This window comes from Nicrophorus vespilloides, unplaced genomic scaffold, assembly GCF_001412225.1.
Source record: "Nicrophorus vespilloides isolate i.1.1-1 unplaced genomic scaffold, Nicve_v1.0, whole genome shotgun sequence".
Lineage (NCBI taxonomy): Eukaryota > Metazoa > Arthropoda > Insecta > Coleoptera > Silphidae > Nicrophorus > Nicrophorus vespilloides.
The window spans coordinates 1-19,874 of NW_017098556.1; the positions used below are offsets into that span (position 1 = coordinate 1).

At 36.4% G+C, this 19,874-nt stretch overlaps 6 protein-coding genes and 1 long non-coding RNA gene across 9 annotated transcripts; 5 read left to right on the forward strand and 2 right to left on the reverse strand.

Annotated features, from left to right (window-relative positions):
• Positions 1-436: 436 nt before the first annotated feature.
• LOC108562737 (geminin-like) lies at positions 437-1,368 on the forward strand. Its single transcript, XM_017921155.1, has 4 exons — positions 437-642; positions 703-800; positions 888-1,146; positions 1,200-1,368. Exons 1-4 carry the CDS (start codon positions 589-591, stop codon positions 1,239-1,241), a joined length of 453 nt encoding a protein of 150 aa, XP_017776644.1. The 5' UTR covers positions 437-588; the 3' UTR covers positions 1,242-1,368.
• A 57-nt stretch (positions 1,369-1,425) lies between these two features.
• LOC108562735 lies at positions 1,426-2,325 on the forward strand. The gene is made up of 4 exons (XM_017921153.1): positions 1,426-1,749; positions 1,804-1,910; positions 1,974-2,223; positions 2,290-2,325. Exons 1-4 carry the CDS (start codon positions 1,693-1,695, stop codon positions 2,323-2,325), a joined length of 450 nt encoding a protein of 149 aa, XP_017776642.1. The 5' UTR covers positions 1,426-1,692.
• A 270-nt stretch (positions 2,326-2,595) lies between these two features.
• On the forward strand, positions 2,596-4,575 carry LOC108562741. Of its 2 annotated transcripts, XM_017921161.1 has the most exons (6): positions 2,596-2,600; positions 2,735-2,857; positions 2,925-3,071; positions 3,214-3,313; positions 3,372-3,516; positions 3,850-4,575. In XM_017921161.1, the coding sequence occupies exons 2-6, from the start codon at positions 2,765-2,767 to the stop codon at positions 3,980-3,982; spliced, it is 618 nt and encodes a 205-aa protein (XP_017776650.1). In that variant the 5' UTR covers positions 2,596-2,600; positions 2,735-2,764; the 3' UTR covers positions 3,983-4,575. The 2 variants fall into 2 exon arrangements, with proteins under 2 accessions (XP_017776650.1, XP_017776649.1); XM_017921160.1 differs by lacking the exon at positions 2,596-2,600 and having other exon boundaries at positions 2,682-2,857.
• A 32-nt stretch (positions 4,576-4,607) lies between these two features.
• Positions 4,608-7,121, forward strand: LOC108562740 (gamma-glutamyltranspeptidase 1-like). The gene is made up of 9 exons (XM_017921158.1): positions 4,608-4,751; positions 4,796-5,016; positions 5,067-5,259; positions 5,314-5,514; positions 5,594-5,831; positions 5,880-6,070; positions 6,130-6,367; positions 6,421-6,534; positions 6,586-7,121. The coding sequence occupies exons 1-9, from the start codon at positions 4,624-4,626 to the stop codon at positions 6,739-6,741; spliced, it is 1,680 nt and encodes a 559-aa protein (XP_017776647.1). The 5' UTR covers positions 4,608-4,623; the 3' UTR covers positions 6,742-7,121.
• Positions 7,122-7,267: 146 nt separating this feature from the next.
• On the forward strand, positions 7,268-10,850 carry LOC108562739 (gamma-glutamyltranspeptidase 1-like). Of its 2 annotated transcripts, none has more exons than XM_017921156.1 (9): positions 7,268-7,529; positions 7,637-7,843; positions 8,890-9,110; positions 9,169-9,562; positions 9,614-9,851; positions 9,905-10,098; positions 10,158-10,395; positions 10,457-10,570; positions 10,623-10,850. In XM_017921156.1, the coding sequence occupies exons 1-9, from the start codon at positions 7,513-7,515 to the stop codon at positions 10,776-10,778; spliced, it is 1,779 nt and encodes a 592-aa protein (XP_017776645.1). In that variant the 5' UTR covers positions 7,268-7,512; the 3' UTR covers positions 10,779-10,850. The 2 variants fall into 2 exon arrangements, with proteins under 2 accessions (XP_017776645.1, XP_017776646.1); XM_017921157.1 differs by having other exon boundaries at positions 7,268-7,523.
• A 97-nt stretch (positions 10,851-10,947) lies between these two features.
• On the reverse strand, positions 10,948-12,206 carry LOC108562736 (the record flags this gene model as incomplete). The annotated part of the gene is made up of 2 exons (XM_017921154.1): positions 10,948-12,001; positions 12,065-12,206. Coding segments are annotated over 2 exons (1,152 nt in total), but the record flags the coding sequence as incomplete, so codon positions are not given.
• Positions 12,207-12,260: 54 nt separating this feature from the next.
• Positions 12,261-18,946, reverse strand: LOC108562742. Its single transcript, XR_001891070.1, has 3 exons — positions 18,738-18,946; positions 12,399-12,455; positions 12,261-12,338 (listed from the first exon to the last, which is right to left on the reverse strand). It is a non-coding gene; the product is annotated as an uncharacterized LOC108562742 (long non-coding RNA).
• Between the last annotated feature and the right edge of the window lie 928 nt (positions 18,947-19,874).

Sequence of the window (19,874 nt, forward strand, 5' to 3'; positions counted from 1 at the left end):
GTTACATTCCCCAAATATTCAGCTTTCATATGCATTTTTGGAATTCATTACTATCTATTATACTTTTCGAGTAAACAATTAAATGTGAAACACATGCTTTTTCGAGCATTTTTTAAACATTTGAACACGAATTACAGCCAAACGGCTAAAACCACAGTAATATATGAATATTCGTTACATTCCGCAATCATTCAGCTTTCATATGCATCTTTTGGATTAATTATATCTATTATAGTTTTCGAGTATATCAATGAAATGTAAAAACACTGCTTTTTCGAACGTTCTCATTTCAATTTTTCAACTTTGAACGCGTATTACAGCAACAACTACTCACTAAATCTAAAAATAAATTGTTAATTTAACTAATGCAAATTGTTGATTAATTTTACGTCGGTGGCGTAACCTGTCGGTGAGGTGCTGGACTAATTCTGTTTGTTATTTCTATATTTGACAGTAATAAATAAAGCGCGCGTGTTTGAGATGTACACAAACAGTTTTTAGGTTAATCAATTTCGAAAATACTTCCGTCGATTTCATTAATTTGCGTTAATTCCATCACGTCCTAGCAGTAATTTAACTTTTTGCGCGATGAAAACTGCCGATAAATTGGCTATAATCAAAGTGGCATCACAGGAGCAGAGTGTAAGTACTTTTTGTGTGAGTATTTGTGTTTGTAGTTTGTTAATCTGTGTACTTTTGTAGGAAGGCAGGGGTCAAAAGAAGAAGTACATCGAAGACATCGATGATGGCAAAGAGAATGTGGCCAAGAGATTCAAGTTGGATCGGAGTATGAAGCCCATGTAAGATATATGTTTAACTTAATGATATTCGGGTGATAAGAGACAGGAAATGTGGGTGCTAATGGAGTTTTCTTGTTTTGTTTACAGTGAGAGTGATAAGAGGAAAAAGTTGACGCACAGAAGTGTGCAGGCTGGCGGTGAGTGTTCTGTGACTGCTGACGATTTAACCTCGGAGGAGACCAGCGAGAATTACTGGCGTCTGTTGGCGGAGAAGCGGAAGGCGGTGCTGGATGACAGTTTCAAGGAGATTGAGAGTCTTAAAGAGAAGGTCGAAGCCCTGAAGGAGGAGAACAAAACGTGCAAAGAGATGTTGGATGAATCGAAGACTTTGGTCGAAGTTTTACAGGTATTGAATTTGGGGAATTCGGTTTGAAGCAAACAATGAATTTGATTTTGTAGGAAATTATTGGTGGAGATGATGGTGCTGCGGAAGACTCTTGAGGAGTCACGGATGACTGAGTGATTGCAGCCAATGTGAATTTACCAATTGACGCAGTGTATTTGCGATTTTAGTGTTTGTAGTTTTTTTTTTTAATCACCCATCAAATTTATCGATTGAAATATTTATGTATACAATGTTATGTAAATTAATAATAAGAATGATTTTTTTTTTCCGAAACGAACTTGCTTCTTTCTTCAGTTTGATGATTGCAAATGCATTCAATAATTTAGTTTTAATTATATTTTTGTTTAATAGAGTGCGCTTTAATTACGTTTTAAAAAGGGTGTTTACTTCCGGTGGGGGGTGCATATTAATGAGCAGATAAGCACCACCCCCTGCGTTCCCATTGGTCGGTTTCGGGTGCGTCTGCAGACTATAATAATCGAGACACCGCTGCAACTGTTATCAGACGACCAGAAGCAACGAAGAAGTCAACTTTAGCAGTCAACAATGATGAACAGCATGGAAACAAAGGTGTACATCCAAATCGACACGCAGGAGAAGCAAGTGAGTGAAACGGAGATCCAACCAGTTTTTCTCTTTAACGGAAATTCGTTTCAGGAGAGCGTCAGAAACGGACGGAAGAAGTTTCACGATCTGCAGCACGATGGCAAGGACAAGGAAAACCTGGTCGGAAGACCGAAAATCGAGAAGGAAACGAAACTACTGTAAGTCACCTCTTTTCTATTTCTAAATTTATTTACTTAACTCAACATTTTCGTTATTTTTAGATTGACGAACGCTGAGTCTAAACTAAGAGTCGCGCACGCTAAAGACCATTCGATAACTGCAGAAGACTTGACCTGCGATGTTACCAGTGAAAAGTATTGGAAACTTTTGGCCGAGAAGCGGAGCGTCACGCTGACCGAGAACTGCAGGGAGATCGAGAGTCTGAAGGAGGAAGTCGAGCGCTTGAGAGAGGAAAACAAGACTTGCATGGAGATGCTCGAGGAGAGCAGACATTTGGTGCAACTTCTGCAGGTAGAAAAAAATAAAACTATAATAAAAAAAAACAACAATTTGCTAATGTTATTGTTATTGTTTCAGGAAATGATGAATGAAGAGTCTGAAGCAGAATCTTAATTAATTAAGTTTTTATAATTATTTTATTTATATACAATAAAACAAACTATTTCAATTTATTTCTTCTTCTTAAATCGATTTTCTATTTCTAAATATTGCAACAATGTAGATTATTGTTTATTTTTTTTTTATTTTCGGGTTGCCAGGTTGTTTGTGTATAAACAAAACAAAAGTTGTTTATCAACAACTCAGTAAGTTATCTAAAGTGTTTATCTATTTTCGACTCGATTGAAGTGCTTATCTTTGTGCGTTTGCACATGCACAGGACAATGAACGTGAGTGTCGATATTTTTAAATTAATTACAAGTAGAATAGAAATAGATTTGAATCAAATTTTATTTAAAAATTGCATAAGTAGATAAACTATGGTTAAAATTAAAGCTAGATAATGTTATTGTTCGATTCTTAGAGCGGTACGAAATTACAATTCAGAAATAATATGGATGAGACGAACGTGGATGGTCAGATAAGCAACTTCTTCCCGAAACGAAAGACGGATGCGGATTGCATAAGCAACTTGGATTCTTTAGAAGTGAAAACAAAATGCAAGCAAACACTTTTGCAAACGTTAACTAAGCTGTGTTTATTACTATTTTCAGTCTGCTTTTGAGGGAAGCTTCGACGTGGCTTCAATTAGCGACAATCAGCCGAAAGCTTTTGCAGATACAAGGAAGCGCAAGAACGATTCGGGTGATTTGAACGCGAGCATTAGCAAACGTGCGAACGCCACGTTCTCGACGCCAAAGGTATACAATTAATTACGTTCTATTTTAACGTCTCTAAATACAATGGCCACTCGTGATGCCGCTGAAACGATAATTGCAAATCATCAGCGATCAAGGCCGTGCACAACACCTATTGTCACGATTTTTTTGTTTTGTTTTGCAGAACAGGTTCGAGGAGAGCATCAGGTTTCTCACTGGGAACGTGGAGAAGGTGCTGAAATGGAACCAGATCCTTCGAAGCTACTGCCTGTACGAAGTCATCGGTATTGTAGCGTGATGATGTTCAGGAACTATTGGGATTATTGGGTTTCATGCTTTCAGCTCCGGTGATTTCGATGCGGCCAGGTGAGCTGCGATATCAGAAGATCATCTTTCTCAGAGACAGAAAGGGACCGGTCATGAAGGTCGTGCACTACGACATCGATAATATGCAGTTCCCGGAGATACGCGTAGGTCAGATTGTTAGGTATGCATAACAGTACGAAGGGCTAATTACGAACAACTTGTTTGTGAAATAACATTTTTGATTAATTTTCCTGCAAAACCAAAGACTTGCTCGTAATACGCCCTGACTTCCTGTCGAAACCTTCGCCAAGTCACGGTTATCATCTGATTAATCCGTGGACTTTGAGATTCCTCGTACATCGCCTGCACTCAATTATGTGTGTACTCTATTTCTATGCCGTGATAATTTATATAAAATTCTTAAGTGCTAACCACTTATGTTCCCGCGAACGTTATCTTTCCACAACATAATTGCATTTCCTCAACGGATTAGTAGAAACAACTTTTATTTCAGATGCGCTGGTAAGATGATCGGCAAGAACTCGTTGCACGCTTTCCACGTGAGGGAAGCCACCGAGGAGGAGATCTTGAGCGTTCCGAGAATGTCCAATATATGCGATCTGGAAATCACGAGAAAACTAAACTGAGTTTTCCCCAGTACGATTCACTTAATTATTATGCCTAACGCTATTTCATCATTGTTTTCGCGAATTCGATTGAATCTAATTCATATGGACAATCGTGTAAATGTCAATAGTTGTTAATTTTTGTTTTTGTTATATATGTACGTAATTTACAATGTTTTCCTCTAATGTTGCTTGATATTGGCGATGAGACGCTGCGATTGTCGTCCAAGATTTCGCAGAGGTTTTCCCATCAGGTGACATCAAAGGAACGAGCGGAAATTTACATCGATTTTCAGTACGTTTTTGAAGTGTTTGTCATTGCGTAACAGAATTACCAAAATCGCCTTATTTAAACTTACTAAATGTTACTAAATTTTTTTTTGAATTTGATTACAATGTATCACTAAGTATTAGTTTTTATGGACCTATACGTTTCCTAAGATAATTTTCGCAAAGAACGAACAACAGTAATCATGAGTAAGTTGAAAAGGCACGAATTTATCGTGGGTAAGTAATTAAACGATTTTACGATGATGAGAATTATTGTTTCGACGGTAATTGGAAAAAGAAAAAAAAACCTAATAGAGGAGAAATGTTAATCTTGAGAAATATAAACGGTGATTTTTTAGCGCAGTTTCTTACTGTTTGCCAGGGAAGAAGGAATGGTTTTTCTGCTGGGTCTTTTAGCAATCGGAGTCTTCGGGTCTTCGTTGAGCATCGCGAAGGAACTTCCTGCTGCTGCCAGAGGTGGTGTCGTGACGAATGGACACGAATGCGCCGGCATCGGCAGGTGAGTCAGTTTTCATATAGACAGAATCATAAGTGAAGTTTTAGGGATATGTTGGAGAAGGGAGGATCCGCTGTGGACGCTGCGATTGCGGCCCTCCTGTGCGAGGGCGTCTCCAACCCCGAAAGTACCGGCCTCGGCGGTGGTTTCTTGATGACCATCTACCACAAAGAGTCCGGAGTTGTCGAGAGTCTGATATCGAGAGAAACCGCCCCCGCCGGCGCCACCGAAAACATGTTCGCAAATGATCCCAGGAAAAGCTTAGAAGGTCCAAACAAACCCTCATTAAACATAGTTAATTATAAAATTTAATTTCAGGCGGTTTAGCTGTCGCCGTTCCAGGAGAACTGCGCGGTTTCGAGGAAGCCCACAAGAAGTACGGAAAGCTTCCGTGGGCCGATCTCTTCAAACCGACGATCAGACTCTGCCAGAAAGGTGTTAAAGTCACCAAGCATTTGGCTGAAGTCTTCATGAAGAGCAAGGATATGTTAACCGAGAATCCCAGCTTGAAGTATACCGATGGTATATGTATCTGTTATCATTTAAATTGAACTTAAGGTTTCAGGGAGGTCTTCGTGGATCCCTTCTGCGGAGAACCGTTCACCGAAGGCCATTTACTCAAGAGACCGAAGCTGGCGCAGACGTTGCAAATCTTCGCCAAAGAGGGTGCGTCCGCTTTGTACAACGGTTCGCTGACTAAGAGATTCGTCCAGGATATCGCGGATTTCGGTGGGATTATAACTGTGGAAGATATGAACAATTACAGGTAATAACTACAACCATTATAATCGTAATTACGACTGTAATCATTATACACAACAAATATTTAAATCGATATGTTTAAGAGCTCGATGGTCGGAACCTGTGACTGCTGACCTCCCTGGAAACCAGACGCTTTACACGGCGCCTCTTCCTGGTTCCGGTTTGGTGATGAGCTTCATCCTGAATCTGGTGAAGAACTATTTGAACACCGACGATGCGAACGACGTGACCAATTGGCAGAGGATCGTGGAGAGTTTGAAGTTCGGTTACGGCAAGCGAACGCAGCTGGGAGATTCAGAGTTCATCGAAGGAATCCAAGAGGTTGAATCAATATTGTTTCTACGCAAATTGTTAAACGACTAATTGCAGTTGATCAAAACCTTGACTTCGGATAAATACGTGGAGGAGACGCGCGCCAAAATCTTCGATAATAAGACTTTCAGCGATCCTCAGTATTACGGCGGTGATTACGCGCTCAAAGAGGATCACGGTACCGCTCACATTTCAGTCCTTGCGCCCAATGGTGATGCCGTCTCCGTTACCAGCACTATAAACTACGTGTAATCTTTTTTAGATTTAAAACATTCGTATTTCATTGATTGATTGATGTGCTTTGCAGATTTGGTGCGCAAAGACGATCGCCTTCGACGGGCATCATCCTCAACGATGAGATGGACGATTTCTCTTCGAGTTACTCGAATTCCTACGACCTTCCCCCAAGTCCCGCCAACTACATCAAACCAGGAAAGAGACCGATGTCTTCGATGTGTCCTAGTATTATTCTCGATAAGGATGGTAACGTCAGGCTGGTGATTGGAGCTGCTGGCGGAAGCAAGATTACCTCTTCAGTTGCCCAAGTCTGTAGCTACCAGCAAATTAATTAACGTTGATTAATGTTGATGTAATTTAGGTGACTATTAAGCATCTCTGGTTCGGGCAAAGTTTGGACCAGGCTTTGAACGGTAAAAGGCTTCACCATCAGCTCTTCCCCATGCTTCTCAGCTTCGAAAATGGCTACAATAAGGTAATCAGTTCACGTAATTGTATTTGATTAATGTTGTTGGTTTTTTTTTAGGATATAGTTGAAGGTTTAAAGAGTATCGGGCACAGCGTCGAGATGATAGATTTGTCGAATGGTTTTTCCGCTGTGACGGGGATAGCGAACGTGAGCGGCGCCATCGAGGTGGTGTGCGACTCCAGGAGGACCGGCTCCGAAATCTACGTCTCGTAAAAGCAAAAGCATAGAATGGAGAAACCTGCTTCACATACATTTTATACATATAATACAATTGGGATGGTGTCGCAACGGAACGCTTTTATTATATCAGACCCGTCGTCGGCATGGCACACTTTTCGTTAACTCATTGAAGGTCCCACACGTCCATTCATTTGTTGCGGGATCCCCCGGGCGGGCACCTCGTGCACACCGAAAATAGAACATAAATACATGCACAAAAAAACACTTTCACCGGTTCAATTATTATTATATTGCACGAAAAAAAAAAAAACAAATATAATAATGAGAGAATAAATCATCTTATCTGCTCATTCAAGTATTCCCGCTAATCGTTTTATATTATATAGTGTAATCCGTGTAATTACAATATCACGGTGATAAGGTGTTTTATAAGTTTCTATTTTCGGGGTCTGAAATTTTTTTGTATGTTTATATATATATATATATATATTCGTGCATCTTATCGTAGTCGGCGTTGTATTCCAAAGCAAATAAAAGAAACCATAGCGATCTGGGAGAAAAAAAAAATAATTGAGATTCGATATTTACTATTATCCATCGGGAGTGCGCGACTTGGATCTTTTATTTCTCAATTGAATAACGAACGGAATCGGAAAAACGGCGAGCGTTCGTGAAAAACCTTGACGACCAACACATTGTTGAATCGGGACGAAATATAGACAAAAACGAAACGGCGAACAAAACGAAAAACACTCGGGCACAGCGCACTCCGTTTTCGGTTTCTCCATTCCGTCGCCACCGATCATGCTGTGCAGGTTTAAGTAAGCGGCAGTTTCGAAAACGCGCAAACTGCTGAATCTCTTCTGAATTTACTCAGTTTGTACTATTTTTTTTTTGGTTGTTGTTCTTGTTGTTGTTGTTTTTGCAGCAAGAGACAGGTGACTGTTATCCTCGTTATTGTGGTGATCGGCGTTACCGTTCTCGGCCTCTGCTTGGGACTCCTCTTGAACAAGGATGACGCCGCCTCCGCCGCCGTTTCCGTGGATACGTTCATCCCTGAGGAGGTTACCTTGGAGACGGGAAAACATCGTGGAGGAATCGTCACCAATGGATACGAATGCGCCGGGATAGGAAGGTAACATTCAAATTGTTTAAACAAACTTTGTTTCCTTAAGAAACTTAAGTCTTAAAAGTATTATGAGAATTCCAGACTGTAAGAATGAAAGTCTCAACCATCTCCAAAGGCCAACATCTATTTCAATGATTTTTTTCTTGAATCGCAATAGAATAACTTACAAGTCTATATTCTGAAATATTATATAAACGCAAGTAGGTTTTGTTTAATTGTTTTGCTTCTATATTGTTTTTGATTTTTTAAAATATCATAGATTACAGAAATCGGAACGTTCGATTTTAAATGTGACTTTGAAGAAATGGAAAAGGCGCGCGTGTCCTTCCCATGAATATTCAATCTACTTATAGCGTAGAAAAGCAATAGTTTATAGGTTGTTGGTGTTCGGCATTGAAGCTGTCGCGTAATCAATGAATTTGCATATTACGAAATCAACGAAGAATCTGTTTTTGCCAAAATTCCATCCACACTGAACAAGTTAACTCGATCATCAAAAATCTATTAAAGTTAATTGGTTTTTCTGTTATTTTCGGGAAAGTGCGTGCTTTCCGAGGTCAACTAAATTCAATTGCGCATAGATTACATTCATACACTTTTGTGTGTTTATTAGGTCGTATATCAATTAGTTAAATAACAAGTAACTTAATGTTAGTTACAAACTGATTATTAGTACTCTTTCTCTTGGAATAGTTAATGCATTTAGAATGGCAGATTGCGAATCTAATCGTACGATAAAGTTTGCAAATTCATTATGTACTACATGCGACTATAATTTCAGAAGATTGCATGTATTTTGTTGTTTCTCTCTCTATGAAATTGGTCAGGAGGGAATTGCTAACGATGAGCAATTTTACGCAATTCCTAAACTGAAAACATAAAGTAGTTGTTATAATATAATAACCATAGCAACCATATCATATAATAACCATAGCAACACGAAAGATTCAAGGTTGTCATGGAGATGTAAGTAATTATGACATACTATGATGTATTGTTTAATACATATTGAAATGATTGATTTAAATTAAATTTTTCTGCCTTTTTCTTAGGGATATAATATTGAAGGGAGGTTCAGCAGCTGATGCGGCTGTTGCGGCGATGCTTTGCGAGGGTGTTGCGATGCCGCAGAGCACCGGTCTCGGCGGTGGTTTCTTGATCACGATTTACTCCAAATCTACGGGCACCGTGGAAACGCTGAATGCTAGAGAAATGGCGCCGTTGGCCGCCACCGAGAACATGTACGAGAACGATCCAAGTCTCTCTTCAGAAGGTGTGTTTTTTTTCTTTTTCTTGTTCTTTATAAATTGTTGACATGTTTCGTTCTTTAGGTGGATTGGCTGTGGCCGTGCCGGGAGAACTGAGAGGTTACGAAGAGGTGCACAAGAAGTACGGGAAGTTACCGTGGAAGGACATCATCCAGCCGACGATAGATCTCTGTCGGAACGGTCATCTGGTGACGCCGTACCTGGAAGGCGTCTTCAAGAACCACAGGAAACGTCTCGTCAATATCGAGAGTCTAAGGGAGGTCTTCGTGGATCCGTCGACGGGAGAGCCCTGGACTCGTGGGCACTTGCTGAAACGAACGAAATTGGCTGAAACTCTCGAGATCGTTGCCGAGGAAGGAGCGGACGCTCTCTACGACGGTTCTTTGACGGAGAAGTTCGTGGAGGACGTGAAGGGATTCGGAGGAATCATAACTGTCGAAGACATGAACAACTACAGGTGATTAATGATTTAAATCTATCTGACATTGAATACTTACGGCGTTTGTAGACCTCAATGGTTGGACCCTGTCACTGAAGATCTTCCGGACGGTATGACTCTGCACACTTTCCCGCTTCCTGGTTCTGGGATTATCATGAGTTTCATCATGGGTTTGCTGAAGAACAATTTGAACTTGGATGACATCGACGACGTGACGAACTGGCAGAGGATCGTCGAGAGCTTCAAGTTCGGTTACGGCAAGAGAACGCAGATGGGAGATCCGTCTTACGTCGAAGGCATAGAGAATGTAAACTTGCAAATTTTGAATCGATAGAAACGAAAATTTGAATTTGATTCCAGTTGATAGCAAACATGACTTCGCCAGAGTACATCAACGACATCAAGAATCTGATGATGTTCGATAACCAAACGTTCCAAGATCCCGAATATTACGGAGCAAACTTTTCGATGGTCGAGGATCATGGTACGGCTCACATCTCAGTGTTGGCACCGAACGGAGACGCAGTTTCAGTCACAGGAACTATCAATTTAATGTAAGAACTGTATCAATCTAACACTCAGTTGTACTAAAAATCAGTTTATGATGATTTAGCTTTGGTGCAAAGAGACGATCGCAGAGCACGGGCATCATCCTGAACGATGAAATGGACGATTTCTCCTCGAACTACACGAACGCCTTCGACGTTCCTCCGTCTCCTGCGAACTTCATCAAACCCGGAAAACGACCGCTGTCCTCAATGACTCCCAGTATTATAACCAACAAGGATGGTAGCGTTCGCTTGGTGATCGGCGCAGCAGGAGGCACGAAAATTACGACTTCCACCGCTTTGGTAACGTATCAAATCATACATGTTCGAAATATAAGATAATCTAATATGATTCAATTTTTAGGTGGCAATAAAACACATTTGGTTTGGACAGAGTTTGAGCGAGGCTTTGAACAGCAAACGATTGCACCACCAGTTGTTCCCCATGGAGATAACTTTGGAGAGCGGATTTGATCAAGTGAAAATTTTTGTTTGTTTGTTAAAATGTACTTATTAATTCTTTTTTTGAGGTGATGATGGATGGATTGAAAGGAATCGGACATAGCGTGAAGGTGGCGGACACGTCGGACGGATTCGCTGCAGTCACCGGCGTCGCCAACATCAGCGGAATCATAGAGGCCGTGAGCGACAGCAGACGACCTGGATCTCACGTTTATATACCATAAATATCGTCATTAGGAAATCAAATAATTTTTATTTAGCCAATTATGTTCGTGTAAATATAAATATTAAATCAATTCGTGGCGCAGAAGAAACCGTTTTCCTTTCGATAATTAATTGAAATCCGCAGGAAAGCATATTTATGGTATTGTGTAATAAGTAAATGTGGTGAGTATTTATACTAATATATATATAGTTTATTTAATTGTATTTAAGTGTTACAAGTATCTCTTCATGCTGCTGTAGTTGAACTCGAAGATGTTTTTGTACTTGAGGATGATGTCATCGAAAAATTGACTAGAGGTGTACTTGAGGCAGTCGGGCATCAGATCTTCGGGGCATTTGGCCCGGTAATGGTTCATCTGGGCCAAAGACTCTGGTATGAAATGGGTGCGACTGATGCCGGGTCGAAGGATGTGCAGGGCGTAATGGTTGAAGACGGTGAGCGCGTTCTTCGTCGAGATGAAACTCTTCCCCGATTCCCCCAAAGGGCTGAAATCGCTCCGATTGAAGGTCTGTCGAAAGAACGTCTGATTGGAGAGGATGTTGGGTAGAAAGTAGAAGGCGTTTCGCGCCGAATACGAGGCGTAACCGGATGGAAGAGTCTGGATCAGCTCCTGCCATCTGTAGTGGACCCTCGGCACAACGATCTCGTCTATGTCTACAGGCAAAACGAAATCCACTTGATCCAGACTCGAGTAGAAGCAATGATTGTACGCCAGTATCTCGTTCTTGCGCTTCTGCCAGATCTCCCAGCCGCCGAGGTTAGTGTAGTTGATGATCTTGAATTTTCTGTCGCTCGTCGTGTAGAGCTTCAGGGTGCGCCGCACGTTCGGATGGACCTTGTTCACGTAGAAGACGAAATGCGTAGCTCCGAGGATCTTATTGATTTCAATCCATTCCATCAACCTCTTCGAGATATCCTGCAGGAAGTTAAGAGGTTTAACGCAAACCGCGATCTTGTTCTTCCTCGACGGTTTCGCCGATTTTCGATCCGAGCTCGCTTTGGCGTAGACGAAGGTTCCTTTAGAAACGTCGCACGGTTTGGAGCTGAGGTGCAGCTGGACTTTACCTTCAGGTATCTGGCAGGAGAGGAGATTCGGATTGTGGTTGTTGTCTCTGTTGAAGTCGATCCAGTTTTCCGCCCAGATTTCGATGCGCGTCGCTTTGGTCGCGCTCGCGCTCTCTTCGGTCAAGTAATTGCAGTACAACGAAGCATTCAAGTCACCTGCAAATCAATTAACAATTAACGCTGTTTGTTCGCTGTGAAATGTTCACCGTTTCGGTCAACCTTTGGTCGTGGCTAAGATCCTGATGTAGTTGTAAGGATCGAGTCGGTAATCTTCGTGTATCGAGTACACTTGAAGGTTGGTGTCTGGTAGCGTTTGCTGTTGCTGCGTCCATGGCTTTCGTCTGCGATCGTCGGAAGGATTTGCTGCAATCCGTTGAGTAGGACATTCGAGCGCTTCGTTCGCTTCGATTTCGATGCGTTTCTTGAGGGAGTACGCGACGATGTGCTTGATGAGGGTGCCGGAGGCGGTTTTGCTGTGGATGTTGTTCGGAATCTGTTTGAGATAAACCGTGATGAGGAATGTTAATGTTAGTGCTATTGAGAGATTACGGACGTTCAACATAACAGACTATCGTCGGACATCCCGTCATGAAGTTGACAGTCTCGATATCTGAAACAAGCAAGCGGAGAGAAGAACGAAATAAATGACGACGGATCGACGAAGATTGAGTGATTAGTTCGTGCGGAATACTTAATTTATTTACTCGAACGGATTTAACGATGGGAAGGAAGGAAGGATTCATCCTGTTATGGACGGAGAGAAGAGAAGAGAAGAGAAGAATCGTTGACCCAAATAAAGACGCCTTCGATTAATTTTCGAAGCGCGCGTGGAATTCGTAAACCGGCGTGGAATTTGCAATGCAAATGTGCTGCGCGAAGAATATGCAGATGGGGATAGATTGGACGAGGATAGGGAAGCAGCGCGGTTTCCATTTAAGGATCTTTGGGAAAAGAAAAAGAAAATTTGCGAAGAGAAGCACTTAATTATGGAAACGGCCTCCAGATTAGTGACAGTAACCATAACAACGACAAAACAGAATATCGAAGATCGATTATCATTACACCTCTATTATTCCCATGGAAACGATAGCTTTGTTTTTTCTCGCAGAGATCTTAGATCTCAATGAATCATCATCATCATCTCTGCATTCTAATTACGACCCAAGGAGGGGGAAAAAAATAACGAGAGTGGTTTCTGCTTCGGTGACAACGGGTGGATCCAGTTTACGCATTATTTATGGTCACACTTAATTTCAGCTGTTTTTTTCTTTTTTTGTTTTATTATTAATTATCTCGCTTTGTCGAGATTTTAATGGCCACGCGACGCCAACTTAATTATAATTTATCGTTGCTAAGATACAAGAAAAATTATACTGTTTTTTACTTAACAAACCCTTATATCATTATACTTTGTTAATTTGCTAGAAAACTGTAGAGTTTTCAATACAACAAATACACTCATTCTATTCGTTATTCTTTTAGTTTTAATATGCATATTCAAAATCTTTAGTGCTTTTCGTGGTTTTTCAAGAAAAGTATAGAGAGAGAATGGACACGCAACCCCTACTTAATTATAATTTATCGTTGCTAAGATACAAGAAATTATACTGTTTTTTTTTACTTCTTTTGTTTTAACAAACCCTTATATCATTATACTTCATCAATTTGGAATGTGATGATTCAATTTCAAATTTTAAAGAAAACTGTATAGTTCTCAATACTTCAAATACACTCATTCTATTCATTATTCTTTTAGTTTTAATATGCATATTCAAAATCTTAAATGCTTTTCGTGGTTTTTCAAGAAAAGAATAGAGAGAGAATGGCCACGCAACCCCAACTTAATTATAATTTATCGTTGCTAAGATACAAGAAATTATACTGTTTTTTTTTACTTCTTTTGTTTTAACAAATCCTTATATCATTATACTTCGTTAATTTGGTGATGTGATGATTCAATTTCGAATTTGCTAGAAAACTATAGTGTTCTTAATACAACAAATACACTCATTCTATTCATTATTCTTTTAGTTTTAATATGCGTATTCAAAATCTTAAGTGCTTTTCGTGGTTTTTCAGAAATTGGTTAAAAATTAAGGTCGTATTAAACAAGAATAAAAATTTCAATTTATAAATTTTGTTATTACATTACAAGAAAACTATAGAGTTCTCAATACTTCAAATATACTAATTTTATTCCTTATTCTTTTATTTTTAATATGCATATTCAAAATCCTAAGTAACTTTCGTGATTTTTCAGAAATTGGTTAAAAACTAAGGTCATATTAAACAAGAATAAAAATTTCAATTTATAAATTTTGTTATTACATTACAACAAAACTATAGAGTTCTCAATACTTCAAATGTACTCATTTTATTCCCTATTCTTTTAGTTTTAATATGCATATTCAATATCTAAAGTAACTTTCGTGGTTTTTCAGAAATTGATTAAAAATTAAACAAGAATAAAAATTTCAATTTATAAATTTTGTTATTACATTACAAGAAAACTATAGTTCTCAATACTTCAAATACACTCATTTTATTCCCTATTCTTTTAGTTTTAGTATGCATATTCAAAATCCTAAATGCCTTTCGTGGTTTTTCAGAAATTTGTTAAAAAACTAAAGATTAAAAATTTCAATTTATAAATTTTGTTATTACATTACAAGAAAACTATAGAGTTCTCAATACTTCAAATATACTCATTATATTCATTATTCTTTTAGTTTTAATATGCATATTCAATAATTTAAATACGTTTCACAGTTTTCGAGAAATTCGTTGAAAATTCCTTATACATTCTACAAATCCATTTAACTTCAATGCTTGCATAATGATACGCTATTTGCATTTCAAATCTAGCACTTAAAGGATCAAGATTACCATGCTCGTGTAGTTATATAAAAAAAATGCAACGTCGAAGAATGCAACTTTGACAAAGTAAACGACTTTAACCTACTTTGAGCTAAATTGATTATAAACCATTTTCATATTTACATTTCGATGAAAGGCGTTTTTTTTTTTGCGGATTAAGTGGATAATCCGCAAAAAAAAAACGAACGGGATTAGCGCAAACCTGCACAAACATTCGTCAATAATCCGCATAATTCGTACGATAAGAATGCGTTTTTGAGAATCGAGTAAACTGTTATATCAATATTAGAATTTGCGAGCGGTAAAAGACATGTAAATTCAGCGCAAATAGACGAAGATTCGTTCCGTAATTAAAGTTAACAGTAAATAGAAATAGTGCGAACGTGCGCATATTGAAATTGCAAAATAACATTTGAATTTATGTTGTTACAAAAGAAAAAAGCGATAAATTTTCTTCGAGTATTTTGTGAGAATTTAATCAATATTTACGATCCGCGTAGGCTGTGGTGGGTTTATTGTGCAACGCGACGTTTACTGCTTGCTGCACTCCCAAATCTGGTCGTGCCATAAAATCCATTTTCAGTAAAGAAATTCTGATGCAATTCAATCAACAGTTAGAATTAATCGATAGTAATAAGATACGTATACACACAAAAAAAACGTGTTGCAATTGATTGATTGATTCGAGATTTTTGTGTGCTTGTTCGCGCGTTAATCACCGATCAAATGTAATTACGTTCGCAAAGTGAAATGTTCACAAGTGTCGTCGAAAACAACAGTGAATTACGGATCAAAACATCTGCTATATATATAAAAAAAATGAAGATTTACAAATTTGTTTTATTCGTCGTTGTCATGGCATTATTAAAAACATCTGCTATATATAAAAAAAATGAAGATTTACAAATTTGTTTTATTCGTCGTTGTCATGGCATTATTAAATCTGATTTATTATGTAATTAATTATTTATTTTTTTTTTACTAATTACAAATTTGACATAATTCTTTAACTAAATACGAATTACGACGATATAAATCTTTGTTGTTGCTGTTAAATTATTACTTTTGTTTTTGTTTTATAAATATATCTAGATTTCGTTTAATGTCACAGTATAATTACGCTGTTTAATATTTAAAGTTTCCATGGAAACATTCCTTTATTTCTTTTGTTTTATTTCGTCACGTGAAAATGAAATTAGCATTACGTCAGCAATTTAAAAAACATAAGCAATTAGGATATTCGTTTTCATTTGTTTTTAAATGGTTTCCAGAAACCGCTTCAATTATAATCATTAAGGTTTCCATGGTAATATACATATATTAGACGACTGGATTTATGTTGTAAAATTCTCTTTGCTATTAGTTTGTATATAAAAAAAAAGAAGAATTATTATATAAAAAAAATATAATTTTGAAAATAATTAATTAAATTTAAAATATCTTTAATTATGTTGTAAATTTAAGCCGTATTTTTTTTATTGAATTATTGTAATGTGTAAATCATTAATTAGAAATTATTTTATGATGATGCTGTCAAGTAAATGTAATTGCCATGACACTATTCGGTTGTTATGGTAATACCACAATCACACATAACTTATTTATATAGCAACGTTTCAATGTTACTTACACAGATTGAAAATGAGTATAATAATAGTAATCGAGAATGCTTCTTTGTAATGTTTATTATTCTGTGTTTCTTTTTTTTTCTAATATTTTGTATTCCTAGACATTTTATTAAGATTGAACAATTTCTATATATTTAAAAAAAAATGTATGCACAGTTTATTAAATGATTACATGAATCGTAATTTAATTTATTATTTGGTTGTCATTGTAATGTATTATAGAATATCAATTGGTTGTTATGGAAATGTAATATTTATAATATTGCAATTTATAAATTGTTGCCATGGTTTCTACAATAGGAAATTGATGAACATGGTTGCTTTTAATGTTTAAATTATAATTGATGAAACAATAATGAAGGGGTTATTGAGTTTAAAAGTGTTTGCAAATGCTTCCTTTTATAGTTTAATAATTTGAAATTTATTAATGATATATTTAAAAAAAATTGTATTCGTTGATTATTAAATAATTGTATGAATTGTAATTGTAAATTATATACGTTATTATTTGGTAGTCATGGTAATGCCATACTTATAGAATATTAATTGATGATTTGGTAATTAGATATGTTATTATTTGGTTGTTATGGTATTGTAATACTTATATTATAAAAACCATGGCAACAATTTACAATAGGATATTGATGAGGATGATTGTTTTTAATTTTTTTTTGATGAAACAATAATGAAGGGGTTATTGAAAATGTGTATAAAAGTGTTTGCAAATGCTTCTTTTTATAGTTGAATAATTTGAAATTTATTAATGATATATTAAAAAAAAAATTGTATTCGTAGATTATTAAATAATTGCATAAATTGTAAATTATATACGTTATTATTTGGTTGTCAAGGTAATGCCATATTTATAGGATATCAATTGATGATTTGGTAATTAGACATGTTATTCATTTGGTTGTTATGAAAATGTAATACTTATAATATTGCAATTTATAAATTGTTGCCATGGTTTTTACAATAGGATATTGATGATGGTGGTTATTTTTAATGTTTAAAATATAATTGATGAAACAATAATGAAGGGGTTATTGAAAATGTGTATAAAAGTGTTTGCAAATGCTTCTTTTTATAGTTTAATTATTTGAAATTTATTAAAAAAATAAATTAAATTGTATTAGTAATTTTTTAAATAATTGCATGAATTATAAATTATCTACGTTATTATTTGGTTGTCATGGTAATTTGGTTATCAATGGATAATTTGGTAATTAAACATGTTATTATTTGGTTGTTATGGCAATGTAATACTTATAATGTTGCAATTTATAAATTGTTGCCATGGTTTTTACAATAGGAAATTGATGAGGATAGTTGTTTTTAATGTTTAAACTATAATTGATGAAACAATAATGAAGGAGTTATTGAAAATGTGTATAAAAATGTTTGCAAATGCTTCTTTTTATAGTTTAATTATTTGAAATTTAAATAAAAGAATTAAATTGTATTCGTAGATTATTAAATAATTGCATGAATCGTAAATTATCTACGTTATTATTTGGTTGTCATGGTAATGCTATACTTATAGGATATCAATTGATGATTTGGTAATTAGACATGTTATTTATTTGGTTGTTATGGAAATGTAATACTTATAATGTTGCAATTTATAAACTGTTGCCATGGTTTCTACAATAGGAAATTGATGAGGGTGGTTGCTTTTAATGTTTAAAATATAATTGAAGAAACGATAATGAAAACGAGCATAAAATAGTTTTCAAATCCTTCTTTTTATAGTTTAATAATTTGAAATTAATTAATGATATATTTAAAAAAAAATCAATTGTATTAGTAGATTATTAAATAATTGCATGAATTGTAAATTATCTACGTTATTATTTGGTTGTCATGGTAATGCCATATCAATGGATAATTTGGTAATTAAACATGTTATTATCTGGTTGTTATGGTAATGTAATACTTATATTATTGTTGCCATGGTTTCTACAATAGGATATTTATGAGGATGGTTGTTTTTAATGTTTAAACTATAATTGATGAAACAATAATGAAGGGGTTATTGAAAATGTATATAAAAGTGTTTGCAAATACTTCCTTTTTATAGTTTAATAATTTGAAATTTATTAATGATATATTAAAAAAAAAATAAATTGTATTCGTAGATTATTAAATAATTGCATGAATTATAAATTATCTACGTTATTATTTGGTTGTCATGGTAATTTGGTTATCAATGGATAATTTTGTAATTAGACATGTTATTATCTGGTTGTTATGGTAATGTAATACTTATATTATTGTTGCCATGGTTTTTACAATAGGATATTGATGAGGATGGTTGTTTTAAAATGTGTAAAATATTTAAAATTGAATTGTCGAAGCAATAATAGAGAGGATAGAGAAAATGTTACCGTTTTTCTGTGTTTTTGATGATCGTCACTTGCAGAAAGAGTCGTATTGTTGTGTGTGTCACGTCGATATATATATATATTTTAAAAAAAAATCCAATTTCCAATTCACTTCACCTACATGTTGCGCGGTTCCAAAAAAAATAAAAAATAAATTAAAATAATGAACAGATAGTGAGCCAAAATAGTGAATGCGAATGGGAGACAATGAGAAGAGTGTGCGCGCGTGATGTCACCTCGTCGTCGTCTCCTCTACTTCCCATGCAACCACAGAGAGAGGAAGGATCTCTTCGGCTCCTCTTCTTCGCTCATCGACCAACCAGACTAAGTTAATGTAAGCGCTTACATTACGGTATATAACGAGCACACGAGAGTGCTGTCTGTCTGTGTATATGTGTGTACATGTACATAGTACAGAGAGAGAGAGAGAGAAAGATCTTCATCCTCCTCCTCCTCCTCGTCCACCACGCTGTACTCCCGTAAAGGCGAAGAAGAAGTAGTGGTAGGTGGTAGGTGTTTGGTTTCGTCTTCGACGAACTCTCTTTGCTAGAGAATTGCGGCAGCAAGCCACGACCAAAGCCCACACGATCCAAAAAAAAAAACAAAAGACAGAAATGAAGAAAAACAAAAGCCACACTAAAATCCATCAGTTTTGACGTTTACTCACTATTTGAAAGATCATAAGTGCAGCAGCAGCAGCAGCATCATCATCCAAACAACCATCGAGATCATAAACATCAGCTGCGAGATGCATACAAACATATCGTATCCGCGCATCAGCCCCATCAGCTTAAATCACTTCGCAATTGCGTGGAGAACTATATTCCCTTTTTATGGACACCTGTCCGAAACAAACGACAATCTCTCTCTCTTTCTCTTTCTCTCTCAATGCACGAGAGAAAGATGTACAACGAACGTCAAGTTTATCTCGGACGTCAATTTTTATATATTCGCAAACTTCATAAAACCTAAAATAGAAACTGAACCATTCTTTCGTCTGAAAGCAGCATTAAGTTGAATATTGTACACTTATTTCAACTTTCAAACAATCCTCTTTTTCATTTCACTTCCACGAGATTACTTGAATTACCGTTGATTTCCGTGAAATAAGAATTTAATTGTTTGTTTGTTTGTGAAGTG

What these genes read in the sequence shown, in the direction of transcription:
- LOC108562739 (XM_017921156.1), top strand. An exon ending in GAAGACATGAACAACTACAG is followed by an intron (nt 9,563 to 9,613) that starts GTGATTAATGAT and finishes CGGCGTTTGTAG; the next exon opens with ACCTCAATGGTTGGACCCTG. An exon ending in ACAGGAACTATCAATTTAAT is followed by an intron (nt 10,099 to 10,157) that starts GTAAGAACTGTA and finishes ATGATGATTTAG; the next exon opens with CTTTGGTGCAAAGAGACGAT.
- LOC108562735 (XM_017921153.1), top strand. Translation starts at nt 1,693, where the DNA reads ATGATGAACAGCATGGAAACAAAGGTGTACATCCAAATCGACACGCAG. An exon ending in GAGAAGGAAACGAAACTACT is followed by an intron (nt 1,911 to 1,973) that starts GTAAGTCACCTC and finishes CGTTATTTTTAG; the next exon opens with ATTGACGAACGCTGAGTCTA. An exon ending in ATTTGGTGCAACTTCTGCAG is followed by an intron (nt 2,224 to 2,289) that starts GTAGAAAAAAAT and finishes TTATTGTTTCAG; the next exon opens with GAAATGATGAATGAAGAGTC.
- LOC108562740 (XM_017921158.1), top strand. Translation starts at nt 4,624, where the DNA reads ATGGTTTTTCTGCTGGGTCTTTTAGCAATCGGAGTCTTCGGGTCTTCG. An exon ending in ACCGAGAATCCCAGCTTGAA is followed by an intron (nt 5,260 to 5,313) that starts GTATACCGATGG and finishes TTAAGGTTTCAG; the next exon opens with GGAGGTCTTCGTGGATCCCT. An exon ending in ACCAGCACTATAAACTACGT is followed by an intron (nt 6,071 to 6,129) that starts GTAATCTTTTTT and finishes TGTGCTTTGCAG; the next exon opens with ATTTGGTGCGCAAAGACGAT.
- LOC108562737 (XM_017921155.1), top strand. Translation starts at nt 589, where the DNA reads ATGAAAACTGCCGATAAATTGGCTATAATCAAAGTGGCATCACAGGAG. An exon ending in TGGCATCACAGGAGCAGAGT is followed by an intron (nt 643 to 702) that starts GTAAGTACTTTT and finishes GTACTTTTGTAG; the next exon opens with GAAGGCAGGGGTCAAAAGAA. An exon ending in CTTTGGTCGAAGTTTTACAG is followed by an intron (nt 1,147 to 1,199) that starts GTATTGAATTTG and finishes TTGATTTTGTAG; the next exon opens with GAAATTATTGGTGGAGATGA.
- LOC108562741 (XM_017921161.1), top strand. Translation starts at nt 2,765, where the DNA reads ATGGATGAGACGAACGTGGATGGTCAGATAAGCAACTTCTTCCCGAAA. An exon ending in GCAACTTGGATTCTTTAGAA is followed by an intron (nt 2,858 to 2,924) that starts GTGAAAACAAAA and finishes TACTATTTTCAG; the next exon opens with TCTGCTTTTGAGGGAAGCTT. An exon ending in CTGCCTGTACGAAGTCATCG is followed by an intron (nt 3,314 to 3,371) that starts GTATTGTAGCGT and finishes TCATGCTTTCAG; the next exon opens with CTCCGGTGATTTCGATGCGG.